The 15,768-nt window shown below is 44.6% G+C and overlaps 1 protein-coding gene across 21 annotated transcripts in view; it reads right to left on the reverse strand.

Annotated features, from left to right (window-relative positions):
- LOC106579145 (E3 ubiquitin-protein ligase UBR5) overlaps positions 1-15,768 on the reverse strand; it is a 49,617-nt gene that overhangs the window by 16,504 nt on the left and 17,345 nt on the right. For 13 of the 21 annotated variants that reach the window (XM_082961701.1, XM_082961677.1, XM_082961684.1 and 10 more), the window contains 19 exons: positions 15,419-15,542; positions 15,051-15,148; positions 14,638-14,795; positions 14,408-14,499; positions 14,125-14,271; positions 13,528-13,646; positions 13,243-13,369; positions 12,774-12,912; positions 12,282-12,442; positions 11,820-12,059; positions 11,494-11,617; positions 11,171-11,291; positions 10,915-11,046; positions 9,330-9,587; positions 8,821-9,092; positions 8,363-8,580; positions 7,989-8,222; positions 7,673-7,746; positions 7,440-7,526 (listed from right to left, as the gene is read on the reverse strand). In XM_082961701.1, the coding sequence (XP_082817827.1) occupies positions 7,440-7,526; positions 7,673-7,746; positions 7,989-8,222; positions 8,363-8,580; positions 8,821-9,092; positions 9,330-9,587; positions 10,915-11,046; positions 11,171-11,291; positions 11,494-11,617; positions 11,820-12,059; positions 12,282-12,442; positions 12,774-12,912; positions 13,243-13,369; positions 13,528-13,646; positions 14,125-14,271; positions 14,408-14,499; positions 14,638-14,795; positions 15,051-15,148; positions 15,419-15,542 (2,925 nt within the window). The remainder of the gene's footprint in view (positions 1-7,439; positions 7,527-7,672; positions 7,747-7,988; positions 8,223-8,362; positions 8,581-8,820; positions 9,093-9,329; positions 9,588-10,914; positions 11,047-11,170; positions 11,292-11,493; positions 11,618-11,819; positions 12,060-12,281; positions 12,443-12,773; positions 12,913-13,242; positions 13,370-13,527; positions 13,647-14,124; positions 14,272-14,407; positions 14,500-14,637; positions 14,796-15,050; positions 15,149-15,418; positions 15,543-15,768) is intronic. The other 8 variants (XM_014158898.3, XM_082961704.1, XM_014158908.3 and 5 more) reach the window with 5 other exon arrangements.

The following is a 15,768-nucleotide window of genomic DNA, read 5'->3' on the forward strand; positions in this document are numbered from 1 at the left end:
GATTGCTCCTCATTACACACCACAGACCAGCAAATATTCTTTACATCAACAAAACTTATTGTATGACTTCATACACTTTATTAGGCCCAGCCTTTGGAATTTCAGTTTTCCTAGATATTGCTATTATATTGTGATCACTCCATTATATGGATTTGGATACTACTTTAAAGCACATATCTGCAGCATTAGTAAAGATGTGATCAATACATGATTTAATTCCTGTGCTGTTTGTAACTACCCTGGCAGGTTGACTGACAACCTGATCCAGGTTGCAGGCACTTGTTACAGTTCAAGGTTTTTTCCTGAGTGGGCAGCTTGATGATAGCAAGTCAATATTTAAATCACCCAGAATATATACACTTCTCTGTTGATATCACATATATTATCAAGCATTTCACATATCCAGATACTGACTGTTAGCACTTGGTGGTCTATAGCAGCTTCCCACAAGAATGGGCTTTAGGTGATGCAGATGAACCTGTAGCCATATTACTTCGACAGTATTTAACATTAGATCATCTCTAAGCTTTAGAGGAATGTGGTTCTGAATATAGATTGCAACATCGCCTCCGTTGGCTTTTCGGTAGATGTTATAACCATGTATTGCTACCGCTGTATCAAAGGTGTTATCTAAGTGAGTTTGAGATTGAATATGAATGTAATCTGTTACAAGCAAGTCATTGACTTCATGGACCTTGTTTCTTAGGCTACATATGTTAATATGGGCTATTTTTAAGCACTTTTCTGGGTTGCTTGATTGATAAGCTTCCCAGTAAAGCATTAAAAACAGAGGTAGACTTACTCATGTTATTTCCATTGGAGCGGATAGTGCAGGGTGAGCTGCATAAAGTGGTCTTCCTATTATTAACACCGCCTCAGTGCTAACAGTGTAACTCTGGTTTATAGGCTCATGACTACTGCTTACAATAGCTGTAGGATAAACGGATGCATTTGGTGCAATTAGGGGGTACATAAATTAAATTACTTGCATTGCGTTTGCCAATGCCCCTAAGATCATGTACATTTGATGCAGCATTATGACGACTCATTGTCACAATGGTAGGGATTAACTGAGCTGGTCTTGGATCATTTACCAGTCATTGTTTTAACACAGCCTTGAAATGCGTGGACAGTCCAGGAGCCAAGATGATTTGGATGGACTCCGTCATTCTTGTAGAGTATCTTCTGTTTCCAGAAGGTGTCAAAGTTAACAATAAAAGTGACTCCAGCAGAGCTACAGTAGTCCTTTAGCCAGATGTGTAATGCCAGCAGTCTGCTGAATCTTTCACACGATGGCACTGGACCTGAAGTTATTGGTCGTGTTTTGGAGTCCTTTAATGCTAAAATCAGTTCTTTAAAATCCAATTTCAAATGTTCCGAGCTAGCCCTCCTGATGTCGTTTGACCCCACATGGACTATGACAGTGTCAGCTCTGGGCATCTGTGGTAGAACAGACGGAAGCAGCCTTATGTCCTGTACTTGTGCTCCTGGCTAGCACAGGGTTTTTGCCTTGGGGACCGAGATGTTTCTTACCATAGAGCTGCCTATGATGACAGCTGGTGATGTTGAATGGGCCGGTCTCTCAGGCAGCGTCACTGTCTGGTGAGGCTGGGAGCTCCGAGGATCTGAACCTGAGGTAGAAGCCACCGGAGAGGGAGACAGAACTGAGGACGAAGACGCAGGTACCTCCGGATCCGATCTTGTTTGAGAAGCCACCAAGGACCAAGGTGCCGGAACCTCTGGATCCAGGGCGGCAAAGCTGTTTTTGGTCCGTGTCAGTTCCAGGTTCAACATCTCCATGAGACCCTCGTTGCCAGAGAACGCCTTCTTCGACTTCCACGCCAAGTGACGTACCTCCATGGATGGTTGGGTCGAGATCAGCTCCGTTCCCCAGGGAAGGGGGTAACCCGTCGGGGATGGAACCCTGCCTAGCACCAGCCAGTCGGCTGTGGAGAGCCAACACGGCGGCAAAACTTCCACCAGACCAGAGTGCCGTCCAGCTACTGGGGTGGAAGGAAAAAGTAGGTGGCCGTGGGTTCCCCAGCAGCTTATGTAGGTTTGCTACTTGCTTGTTAAGAGTAGCTACTTCACTCCTGTAGTCCTCCGCAAGCAAGCAGTTGCTACATTGAAAGTCAGCGTGGTCCACATTGCCCCGTAACAAAGCAAAGTAAACACAGCTCCTGTAACGCTGGAAACTTTCAATAGTGGCCTCCATTTGAGAACGCCGAGCCAGCTAGGCTTTCGTGTCTCTCCCCCTATACGGAATCTTGCAGGATCCCGGGAGAGATAGCGGCGCTCACAAAAATGTAGCCCAACAGAGCCGCAGGCTTTTAAACCGAGGTCTTTACTTCAGGTTTCAGCGTTCGACAGCGTTCAACAACATACGTCGGTTTCTGATGACGTGCTGTTGCTACATGACACCCCTACTCTTACAATAAATGCCATGGGATCTTTAGTAACCAGAGTCAGGACACCCATTTAACATCCCATCCCGAAAGACAGCACCCTACACAGGGCAATTTTTTTAGACCGGATGAAAGGGTGCCTCCTACTGGCCCTTCAACACCACTCCCAGCAGCATCTGGAATCCCATCCAGGGACATATCAGGACCAACCCTGCTTACCTTTAGAAGCTAGTTTGGGGATGCTTTGCTGCCTCAAGACCTGGACGACTTGCCTTAATAGAAGGAACCATAAATTCTGCTCTGTACCAGAATTCTACAGGAGAATGTAAGGCCATCCGTCTGTGAGCTGAAGCGCAACTGGGTCACGCAGCAAGACAATGATCAAAACACACAATCATGTCTACATGAAAACGGCCAAAAAAAACTACACATTTTAAGTTTTGGAATGGTCTAGCCCAGTGGTTCCCAAACTTTTTAATAGTCCCGTACCTCTTAAAACATTCAACCTCCAGCTGCATCCCCCCTCTAACACCAGGGTCAGCGCACTCTCAAATGTTTTTTTGCCATCATTGTAAGCCTGCCACAATACAATACATTCATTAAACATTAGAATGAGTCAGTTTGTCACAACCCGGCTCGTGGGAAGTGACAGAGCTCTTATAGGACCAGGGCACAAATAATAATCAACAATTTTGCTCTTTATTTAACCATCTTACATATAAAACCTTATTCATCAAAAATGGTGAATAACTCACCACAGGTTAATGAGAAGGGTGTGCTTGAAAGGATGCACATAACTCCGAGTCTCTCCAATACAACCCAACATTGCAGTCTTCAATCATTTCCCACAGTCTGTGCCTGTATTTAGTTTTAATGCTAGTGAGGCCGGAGAATCCACTCTCACATAGGTACGTGGTTGCAAAGGGCATCAGTCTTAACAGCTCGATTTGCCAAGGGAAGAAACTCTGAGCGCAGCCCTTTGCAGAAATCTGGCATTAAATTAAATTACATTTTCACAGAATATCATTGCAATTTTGATGAGGCTCTCTTGTTCAGATATCAGGTAAGTGGACTGGAGGCAGGGCATGAAAGGGATAACGAATCTAGTTTGTGTCGTCCGTTTCGGAAAGTACCTGCGTAATTGAGCACCCAGCTCACTCAGGTGCTTCGCTACATCACATTTGACATTGTCCGTAAGCTTGAGTTCATTTGCACACAGGAAAGACCTGTGTGTTGTCCTTGTTAATGTAGACAGAAAAGAGCTCCAATTTACATTTACATTTTAGTCATTTAGCAGACGCTCTTATCCAGAGCGACTTACAGTAGTGAATGCATACATTTCATACATTTAAAAAAAATAAAAAAAAATAAACAATTGTACTGGCCCACCCGTGGGAATCGAACTTCTTAATCATAGCCTCAATTTTGTTCCGCACATTGAATATAGTTGGAGAGTCCCTGTAATCCTAGATTCAGATCATTCAGGCGAGATAAAACATCACCCAGATAGGCCAGTCGTATGAGAAACTAGTCATCATGCAAGCGGTCAGACAAGTGAAAATGGTCAGTAAATAAAACTAAGCTCGTCTCCAAATTAAAAAAAAAAAAAAAAAAAAGTGTCAATACTTTGCCCCTTGATAACCAGCGGAATTCTGTATGTTGTAAAAGCGTTACATGGTCGCTGCCCATATCATTGCATAATGCAGAAACTACACGAGAGTTCAGGGGCCTTGCTTTAAAAATATCCTCTCATGTCCTGGTTTCCAGTGGTTTTCCTTAATTGACCCCCCATAAAACGTAACGGACATACCAGGAGCTGTGCCAGGCCCGCCACATCTGTTGACTCATCCAGCTGTAATGCATATAATTCACTGATGCGTCGTGAAAGTGTTGTTTGATGAAGAAATTGTCTGTATAGCTTTTTTGGCCTTTTCCCCAGCATTGTCCCAGCCTTATCCACGGCAGCAGGAAGAATGAAGTCCTCCACAATAGAGGTCGACCGATTGTGATTTTTCAACGCCGATACCGATTATTGGAGGAACCAAAAAACCCGATGCCGATTAAAAAAAAATAAAAAATTACATTAAAAATAAAAAAATTCGGCCAATTTTTTATTTTTTTTTCTAATATTGACAATTACAACAATATTGAATGAACACTTATTTTAACTTAATATAATACATCAATAAAATCAATTTAGCCTCAAATAAATAATGAAACATGTTCCATTTGGTGTAAAATTTCATTATGTGCCATGTATGAAAGCTAACGTTTAAGTTCCTTGCTCAGAACATGAGAACATATGAAAGCTGGTGGTTCCTTTTAACATGAGTCTTCAATATTCCCAGGTAAGTTTTAGGTTGTAGTTATTATTGGAATTATAGGACTATTTCTCTCTATACGATTTGCATTTCATATACCTTTGACTATTGGATGTTCATATTGGTACTTTAGTATTGCCAGTGTAACAGTACAGCTTCCGTCCCTCTCCTCGCTCCTACCAGGAACACATCGACAACAGCCACCCTCGAAGCAGCGTTACCCATGTAGAGCAAGGGGAAAAACTACTCCAAGTCTCAGAGCAAGTGACGTTTGAAACGCTATTAGCGCGCAACCTGCTAACCATTTCACATCGGTTACACCAGCCTAATCTTGGGAGTTGACAGGCTTGAAGTCATAAACAGCGCAATGCATTGCGAAGGGCTGCTGGCAAACGCACTAAAGTGCTGTTTGAATGAACGCTTACGAGCCTGCTGGTGCCTACCGCCGCTCAGTCAGACTGCTCTATCAAATCATAGACTTAATTATAACATAATAACACACAGAAATACGAGCCTTGGGTCATTAATATGGTTGAATCCGGAAACTATCATCAAAACATTTTCTGTCAGTGAAATACAGAACCGTTCCGGATTTTATCTAACGGGTGACATCCCTAAGTCTAAATATTCCTGTTACATTGCACAACCTTCAATGTCATAATTACGTAAAATTCTGGCAAATTAGTTCGCAACGAGCCAGGCGGCCCAAACTGTTGCATGTACCCTGACTCTGCGAGCAATGAACGCAAAATGACAATTTCACCTGGTTAATATTGCCTGCTAACCTGGATTTCTTTTAGCTAAATATGCAGGTTTAAAAATATATACTTCTGTGTATTGATTTTAAGAAAGGCATTGATGTTTATGGTTAGGTACTGTCGTGCAACGATTGTGCTTTTTTCGCAAATGCGCTTTTGTTAAATCATCCCCCGTTTGGCGAAGTCGGCTGTCTTTGTTAGGAAGAAATAGTCTTCACAGTTCGGAACAAGCCCGGCGGCCCAAACTGCTGCATATACCCTGACTCTGTTTGCAAGTGGCACATTTTCCCTAGTTAAAAGAAATTCATGTTAGCAGGCAATATTAACTAAATATGCAGGTTTAAAAATATATACTTGTGTATTGATTTTAAGTAAGGCATTGATGTTTATGGTTGGAGCAACGTGTACCTAAGCGATTATATGTAACGCAGGACAGGCTAGATAAACTAGTAATATCATCAACCATGTGTAGTTAACTAGTGATTATGATTGATTGATTGTTTTTTTATAAGATAAGTTTAATGCTAGCTAGCAACTTACCTTGGCTTCTTACTGCATTCGCGTAACAGGCAGGCTCCTCGTGGAGTGCAATGTAAAGCAGGTGGTTAGAGCGTTGGACTAGTTAACCGTAAGGTTGTAAGATTGAATCCCCGAGCTGACAAGGTAAAAATGTCGTTCTGCCCCTGAACAAGGCAGTTAACCCACCATTCTTAGGCTGTCATTGAAAATAAGAATGTGTTCTTAAATGACTTGCATAGTTAAATAAAGGTATAAAAAAAAAAAAAAAAAAAAAAAAATACAAATAGGCCAAATCAGCATCCAAAAACACCGATTTCCAATTGTTATGAAAACTTGAAATGGGCCCTAATTAAATCGGCCATTCCGATTAATCGGTCGACCTCTACCCCACAATAGTATGGGGCTTGCCTGTCCTAGCCACTCAGTAGCTCACCATATAATATGCTTCTAGCCCCTTCTTATTAAATGGTATCTGTTGCTTTTATACACGTCTTACTACTCGAAAGTCGTCTTTATTCTGGCAAAAAAATAAAAAAACTTGTTGCTTATTTTTCTAATTGCCATGTTTTATTTCTAAACGTCCGCGCAAGAGTGAAGGTTACCCGCGAGAGAGTAACGGTTAATGTGATTGGATGTTAATTATTTGACTAGGCTACCTGTATTTTACATTGTGTTATTTCGCTGAACACTAGATGCTTTAATTCCATTTTTAGCAGTGAAACGAGGCTACTCAGGCGAGAATTATAAAAAAAACATTTTAATAAAAAATAAAAAAAACACCCAGATGTATAGCCCCGTTGGAAAATATAAAATGCACTGTTTGAAAATGTGAAATCACTTTTATTTGGTGTACCCCTGATGGCATTGCGCGTACCCCAGTTTGGAAATACCTTGTCTAGTCTAAGTCCAGATCTAATTCCAATTGAGTTGTTGCGACAGGACTTGAAAATAACAGTTAATACTTGAAAACCCACAAAAATCGCAGCGTTAAAGCAGTTCTGCATGGAAGAGTGGGCCAAAATTCCTCCACAGCGACGTGAGACTGATCAACAACTACAGAAGAGTTTGGTTGGAGTCATTACAGCGAACGGTGGCACGACCAGTTATTGAGTGTAAGGAGGCAATTACTTTTTCAAACAGGGGCATTGTGTTTTGCATAACCTTGTTTATAAAATTAGTATGTAATTGTGTTATTTGTTCACTCAGGTTCCCTTTATCTAATATCAGGTTTTGGTTGAAGATCTGATAACATTCAGTATCAAAAATATGCAGAAGTAGAGAAAATTAGAAAAGGGGCAAATACTTTTTCACAGCACTGTAGATTCACTAACAGTGACTAAAGGTGGCTGATTGAGCAAACAGTTTAAGTGTCGTTTGTCAGATTTAAGTGACTCAAAAAGGGCAAAACTGTTTGTCTAATCTGAACTTAACTGTACCTTTGGGAGCTGCCCTCTTCTTTTTGCCTCGTTTCTGCCTAACTGCCTTTCTTCTGGCTTGTCTGCCTTCCAATACCAGAAAACAACCTAACAGTGCTCCACATGTCAATGGAGTAGTAACTCTTAAAATGGCTATCAAACTGAGGTGAAAAATAATACGACACCTGTATGAGAACACTTCAAACAGAACACACTAATATAAAAGCATATCATTCATAATTCGATGAACTTACTTTGATTGGTGTCCTCGTCATTCTCATGTTCAGAATCTTCATTGTCCAGTCCCAGTTCCAGAATCTCACGGCTCCTGTGGGGTAAACGAATGGAGTTAAATCACACTGAATATTTGACATGCGGGTCATTTTCTAAGGGGAGTCAGTGGCTCCTTCTCAATTAGGCTTTCCTTGATTCCTCACGTCCTCGCTTCCTTCTCAAAAAGCATTGCAGAAGAAGCCAAGGTCAGAGGTGAGGAATCATGGAGGAATGGAGAAAAGACATTCGAGAAAGAGTCAGTGTAAACATGTCCATCCATTCCAGGGGAGTCAGTACCTCTTGCGGTCCATCTGTGTCGTGTCCAGAGTTGTCTGCTGGTTCATGGCTTTGATCCAGTAGATGAGGGCCTGGAAGACGTAGGCCACGTGTTTGAGAGAACACACATCCAGCACAGGCAGAACGTCAGAGTGCTCATCATTATGGGAACGCATCAGAGACAGGGCGTAGTTCAGGAAGTCTCCCCGCGCTGACATCATCCCCTGACGCACTGTCAGCAGAGTGGCCGCACGCCTGGGAGGAAGGAACACACACATCAGCACAGATAGCGACTTGAAATATAATCCATAAACAATTGCAAACTAGTGGGGGCCTATGAAACACTGCTGATTGCCAATAACACATTCTACTATTTTGGGTTAGACTTATTTTACCCAGACCTCCGTCCCTCCAAGGTGCGGAGGCTGGCTTCCTCGCGGGCAGTCATGCGCTCCCTGCGGGCAGAGTGCTGCGAGGCGTGGAGGGGGTGGGATGGGTGTCCGGGGTCGCCAGCTGAGGACAGGGCCGAGCCGTAACGCAGCTGAGCCTCTGTAGAGTCCATGATGGACACCATCCAGTTCCACGTAGGGATCAGCTTCTCCTCAACAAAGTTCTGGTAGTTTAACACACAGAGAAGGTTGCTTCAGTCAGAACGTCAATAACACTTGTGTAAAAGTCAATCAAATTTGCATCTCCTCAAAACGGTTTGAGTCACTTCATTCAGAAAGGTGTTTATATTGCTTCTTATCCCATAGGTACAACAGAATAATTATCCTATAAAATACTTTGACACTAACAAGTGACCATCGGTAGGTAACATAATGCAATGTGATCTGTGTGTGGGCTGTGTCACCTGCAGGTTGACAGCGTCCTGGTAGGTGAGTTTGACTGCAGCAGGGTACTGGGAGTAGACCAGGTGGTTGTACTTAGGAATGAGGCTCATCAGGTCAGAGATCTGTCTGATGACGATGCTGTAGGCCCGGGCTAAACTGGAGGCTGACGTCAGGTAGCTGGATGAGTTGGAGGCCTCCAGAGCTGCGGCCGCAGCGGCCGCGCTGGTGCTGATGGCACTGCTGCGCCGCAGGTTGGACGGGTCGATGTAGATCAGACCTGTGGAGCTCGCTGCTGGGCACAGAGACATGAGCATCAGCACAGACAGACCTCATCAACATAGTCCACAGCATAACACCAAAAAACATCCCACTGACTCAGTCCAATATGCTCTTGCGATAGAATGACAGACAAAATACATTTTAAAAAAATCAATACAAGACTGCCCGAAATGCAGTCCATCTTGGATGTGTCAATGAGAGTCCTGGTGCGTACGGCCCAGATTGTGTATGTAGTAGTATTAGTGCTGACCAGCGGGGGTGGAGGAGCTGGAGGGGGCGCTGCCTGTGGCTCTCTGGCTGGGGGTGTTGCGTACAGCCCACTGCATGGAGCGCGGCGCCTGGGCAGCGCTGTTGACGTGCGAGGCAGTGGTGGTCCTCTCCAAGGGCTCGTCCAATAGGAAGGTCTCCTGGTCCACGTCGTCGCTCTGGCTGCTGCTGCTGTCCGAGTCGCTTGAGTCGTTGGACTGGGAGTCGTCCTCTGAAAAGAAGGCAGGGACACTGCTGGCACCTTGGAGGAGAGAGATGGGAAGACGAAGGGGGATGAGGGAGGTATGGGGAAATAGGAGGAGGAGGATGGGGAAACAGAGGAGAGATGAGTGTGAGTGGCTGCTCACCTTGCGAGGTAGCAGGAGTGCAGGTTAGTGTTCCACACCACCACAAGACTGCTAGCTAGCTGCCATGTTATATTGAGCAGCTCAACTCAGCTTAAACAACGCTGCTTCTTGTTGTTCAAATTAGGCTAAAGTACCACAGTTTCACCAGGGTGCCGTTTTTAGAAAGTTATTTCACCTATCGCATAGGAATAACCGCATAGAAATATAATGAATAGAACAGACTAATCATTGGCTTTAATGGGGACTCCCGTTCTATTCATTCTGTTTCCAGCTACGCATTTAATACCGTCTGATGGGCTAAATCCAGATCATTCACTCTGAAAAAAATGGGCCCATCATAGGTTATTTATTTCTTTCTATTGTTGGTCTTATTTCTGAGTGATCTTAGTAGTGTCTGAGGGGAAAAGACACCATAATTACAAATATTTCCTGACTTTGCCATATCAAAAGCAATTACAACCACAAACAAATAATCAAAGGCAAAATGGAGATGGACACAAGGGAGGAACCCCACACCAGCTAGCAAGTCTAAAGATGGTGATTAGTTTGTTATTCAGGGAGAAACACCAACAAGACAGTTAAGACTTGGGAGTAAGATATTATTAGTTGATGAGAACCATGGTGATATGTGAGATGGAGGGGGGAGGGGGGGGGGCAATACTGGGAGAACTCCTTAGGATAAGCTGTGTGTGCACCTCAAAAATGTCACTCTAGCCCTGACATATTATGCATTGTAGTAAAAAGGAGCCCATACCAACATTTCGAAAAGCCAGGGATATTCTACATCCTGCAAATGAAATACATTGAGTAATGATACTCATGGAGTAATAAGCCCTAGTAGTAGACTAGTTGGTCTGCAGTCTTAAACCATGTTGTCAACAGTGGTAAGAACAATGTGACCTAAAAGGACCTTTTGATACCAAAAAAATAAAGGGGCCTCTTCCCTTTTACTGGCTGGTGTGACGGCCAGTCAAGACTGGTGATAATGAGAGAAAAATAATTAGTCAGCCTGAACAGCAACTGAATATTAAAGAGGGTGGTGAGGCAGAAAGCGATTTCCATTTAGCAGTCTCAAGAACTCAGGTAGGATGGTTAAATGAGGTCATTTAGACGGGTGGCCACATCACAGAAGAAAATAAATCAGGGATTTAAATTCAATTAAAATGACAAGGACTTAATCTAAAATGTGAAAACAAAAGACAATGGTGGGAATTATAATACCTGCTTCGGAGCCAGCAGTTGCTGCGGTGACAACACTCCTCCGCCCGCTGGCATTGTCCTGGTTGCTATGGTTACTCTCGCTGTCACTCTCGGTCTCTGCGGCAGCCAGCAGATCCAACTCCATGTCGCTTCCTAGAGAGGAAAGGACATCACCCTCTTCAACCACCATCATCACAGTCAATAATTTGTAGAAATATTGTAAAATTCTACCACAGTGGTAGAAAAAAAAAGGAGTCAGTCCAGTCTAGGTTCTCACCATCCTCATCATGTTCATCATGCTGTCCCTCTGCCTCAGCGTTCTCCTCTCCCTGTTCTCCCTGTTCCTCCTGGTCTTCATGGTGATCCTCCTCCCCAGCAACGCCCTCGACAACCTCCACCTGCCACAACAAAGGTAGACAGCTGGGTATCAGTACTGAGAAAGCACATGTCATCAAGTGTTGGGTTCAATTCCATTTCAATTCAATTCATTTCAGAAGTAAACTGAAATTCTAAGTAAACTGACAGCAACCCTGATTACACCCAACACTTTGACCTTCGCCCCCCCCATTGATATGTTCCTTTTCTAGTGAGACTCTTCACCTCTTCAACATCAGCAGACACAATGTCATCCTGCTCCTCGTCTCTCCCTCTGACCGGCTGGGACTGGCTGCTGCGGCGAGGCTGTGGGTTCCTGATGATGTAGGACGATGCAGTCTGACTAGAACTGACACACACCAGCAAACAAGACCATTTGAGTCAACAATGCCAATGTTTAAATCCAAGCCACTTTAAACCAATTTATACATGGCAAAAGTGTTTCCCTAGATTATATTTTCCCAGAGGAAGGTCAAAGACCTCCAAATCAACAGAGCTGGGGAACTCGGTCTGCATGTTGGTCTGTGCGAACACAGAGTAAAACCACTCACTTGCTGGACTGGTCTGGGGAGGGTCTCGGTGGCAAGGGTTCCACAGAGAAGAGTTCCTCGCTGCCCTGCACGGCGTCGATGCTGGTGCTGGCCAGGGTGAAGGGGGCGGTGGGCCGGGCGATGCCCATCCTCACAGGCACGATGAGAGACTCCGCCACGTTGCACAGCTCCTCCACCGCATAGGGCAGCAGGGCCTGGAACACACGCCTGCACTTCCCAATGGGCTGGGGGATGAAGTTACTGGAAGAAACAACGAGAAAGGAGATTAGATGTGAACTGGAAGTATCAACTCAGTCCTTGCTGCTATGTTTATATTCACCTAGGAGTGGGGAGCAGTACAAGACAAATAAAACCTGTTTAAATCCACTAAAGGACTAGTCCAGTCCTTTAAAACCACCTAAACTAAAGGACTAGCCCTGTCCAACAGGAAAATGGAGATCTATCTGGATTTGGCACTCATACTTTTTCTTTTTGGACGAGGCCATCTCGACGCTGAGGATGACAAACACCCTGGCCACGGAGCGCAGGAACCTCCTGGTGACGACGATGGCCTCCTCTCTCCGGCCAGGAGTGTACTTGTTCTGCAGCTCCTTCACCAAGGTCCCCAGCAGGGTGTCAATAAACTACAGGAGACAGAGAAGATCCAGAGAGGGTTAACTAATGCACACGGACCACCTTCAAGGTTGACTCCACATAGTTACACCTAGAGGGATAATGTTGCACTTGCGACATAGATAGGTGGTGATGTACCCTCTGGGCAAGTTTCTCTGACCCAAATTAAATTCTCCAATGAAATAGGTTTAGTCCAGGACTAGGCTTAATCTGTATCTGAGAACACGACCCAGAGAGAGTACTTGCAACAGAAGATGGGTGGTGCGTCCTCTAGGTGTTACAACTGTGGTTGACTGACTCCAGAAGCTCTGAGTAACTTAAGGGGGGGGGGTATAGACTGACCCGACTTACTGTAATGTCAGGGGCACACTTGACAATGAGGCAGTGTGTGAAGCAGTCCAGGCGGATGGTGCCACTCTGCTGGTTCAGGTACACCTGCTCCTCTGGAAGGAGATGGGCGATACGGCTGCTGGCACTCAGCCTGGAACACACACACACACACAACACAATCAGGACGCCAGAGTTATAAAGGTGACACTACTAAGAGGACTCGTAACTGGTAAAACAGCTGCTCATCCGATGAGGTACATTTCAGGAAGAAAATGTGCGTGCTTGCTTCAGCTGTCTAAAATACTTACAGAAGTATAAATTGGATACAGAGGTTGGAGGGATGGACAAAGAGGTTGGAGGGACGGGAGGGATGGACAAAGAGGTTGGAGGGACAGCGGGATAAAAGAGGTTGGAGGAATGGACAAAGAGGTTTGAGAGGTGACACTGAGCTGGTGAAGGCAGGCAGGGCTAGAGAACTCACGGGTCTTTATTCTCCTGGGATCCGAACATTATCATGGACTTGAGAGCATTCCAGTCCTGCAGCACCCTCTCCAGGGCCAGCTGGGCGAAGCGTGGAGGTTCCAGGTCATGGTCTGGCATGTCAGAGTCTGACACACAGGGAGGACAACATAAAAAAAACTATTAGAATTGTCTCTTAGAATAGAGAATTGATGTGAATGAAAATAAACATTGAGCCATCATGCTAGATTTTTAGTGTTGCTTGAAGTGAAACCAGGCCTGACAACAGTAGTAAACCTCCATCCACCTTCAGCATTGGCAGCCTTGCGGTTCCTGTCCTCTCTGATGCGAGGGGGTCGGTACTGGCAGTGCTCCACACTCTGCCTAGCAACAGTCTGCACCAGGAACAGAAGGATATGCTCCCCCCTGTTGGCCAGCCAGAGGAGGAAAAACACATTACTAAAGCCCCTGCAAAAACACATCACTAAAGCCCCTGTAAAAACACATTACTAAAGCCCCTGTAAAAACACATTACTAAAGCCCCTGCAAAAACACATTTCTAAAGCCCCTGTAAAAACACATTACTAAAGCCCCTGTAAAAACACACTACTAAAGCCCCTGTAAAAACACACTACTAAAGCCCCTGTAAAAACACATTACTAAAGCCCCTGTAAAAACACATTACTAAAGCCCCTGTAAAAACACATTACTAAAGCCCCTGTAAAAACACATTACTAAAGCCCCTGTAAAAACACATTACTAAAGCCCCTGTAAAAACACATTACTAAAGCCCCTGTAAAAAGACATTACAGATTGAATGAAGAGAACCAACATTGGATTTGAAAGCAATACATGTTTACACAACACAAAACACGGCCTACAGTCAGTCGGTGTGTGTGTTTACCGGCTGTTTGGACTGGTGACCAGGTTAGTGGTGGTGAGTAGTCTGTATAGCAGGTCCAGGCGAGCAGCTTTCTGTCCAGCAATCAGCGTCTTACACTTACACTTCTCCCAGCAGTCACAGTACGCAGTGGGAGAGGTCCTCTTGAGTCTGGGGAGAAAGACATTAACATTAAAGGCCTGGTGCAAATCACCTGTATCAGATGCAGTGATGAATTACAACAGTATAAAACCAGGATGTAAGTAATAAAATCCACTAACACCAGGATGAGGAGTGAAGTACATACTTGCAGTCGTGTCCTTTGTGACACACCCTGGCGCACTCAGTGCAGCAGCAGAGAGACTCCAACAGGCCGCAGGTCCGGCACTCAAAGATATCCTAGATGGGACAGAGAGTAAATGGTCAGCAAAGATTCCCATCTGTGAAAAGGCAAACCAGTGTGAACGGCTGACTCATTTGTTGTGTGCGTTGCATTGTCCTCCCAAGTGGCCCACCTGGTGTGTGTGTGTCCCTCACCTGGTTGATGTGTTCAGCTCCTGTCCAGGTGAAGCTGCAGGTGTCGTTGCAGCAGAGGACGTAGAGAGGAGAGTCGTCAGGGTTGGTCCCCGAGGGACAAATCATCTCCATGAACAAAGAGTCTGCATCCACCTTCTCAGTCATGCCGGGTTCTCCCACTACACAACAGGTGTTGCAACGGAACATTAAAATATAGATTTTATTAGGTAAAGTTTAGGTAGTCATTTCCCCATTAAAAAAATGGTGTTCTCTCCTTATTAAACACAGTACACGTATAATCACTTCTTCATGTATAAATTAATGACTTAGAATGTCTTTACATCAACATGTAAGCATTCATATCCATTAGTAGCACTGCCAAAGTCTCCTCTTTCTCAACCAAAGACAAATAAACAGTGTAGTGAGTGATGTACCCTTGGCCATTTTCTGCGCAGCCTCCAGAACAGTAAGGGCAGCTGGGTAAGCTCTCCCGCTGACTGCCAGCATGAACGGGGTCATTCCACGGGCATCCCTGTCAAATACACACACACACACACTTTAGAACAGCAACAGAAAGGAGGGGGGGGGGGGACAAACAATAATAATGAGAGCAATAGTTCAGTATTTTAATGAAACAAGGCATTACTGTGTTATAAAATGAAAGAGCTTGCCCAGACCCATTGGCCTTCTCAACTCTTAATCTCCCCCTCAATCACACCTGCCTCTATCATAAACAAAATACAAAAGAACAGAACGCTCCTTCAGTTTTTTAAAGAAAGATGAAAAAACAATGAGTCTTTACTTGGCAGAGAGCAGCTCGCGGAGGTGTGGCCTGAGAACCATGCTGTCACACATCAGTTTGAGGATGAGGTGGGCGTTGGCCTTGCGGTCTTTAGACTCCACCACCGAAGGCTCAGAGGAGGGGCCTGTGGGCAGGAGGATGGAACAGGTCAGAGACATTGGAGAGAGATGGAGAACAACAATAGGGTAACCACTACTAACTCCACATCTGAGCATGTATGGTGGTATAGTGAGGATGTAGCTAGCCATTGGTTGGTTCCAAATGGAACCCTATTCCTTATATACAGGCTCTGGCCATAAGTAGTGTTCTAAACAGGGAATTAGGTGACATTTAGTACCACACAGGCTAGG

The sequence above is a fragment of the Salmo salar genome, chromosome 02, assembly GCF_965601325.2.
Source record: "Salmo salar chromosome 02, fSalSal1, whole genome shotgun sequence".
NCBI classification, from domain to species: domain Eukaryota; kingdom Metazoa; phylum Chordata; class Actinopteri; order Salmoniformes; family Salmonidae; genus Salmo; species Salmo salar.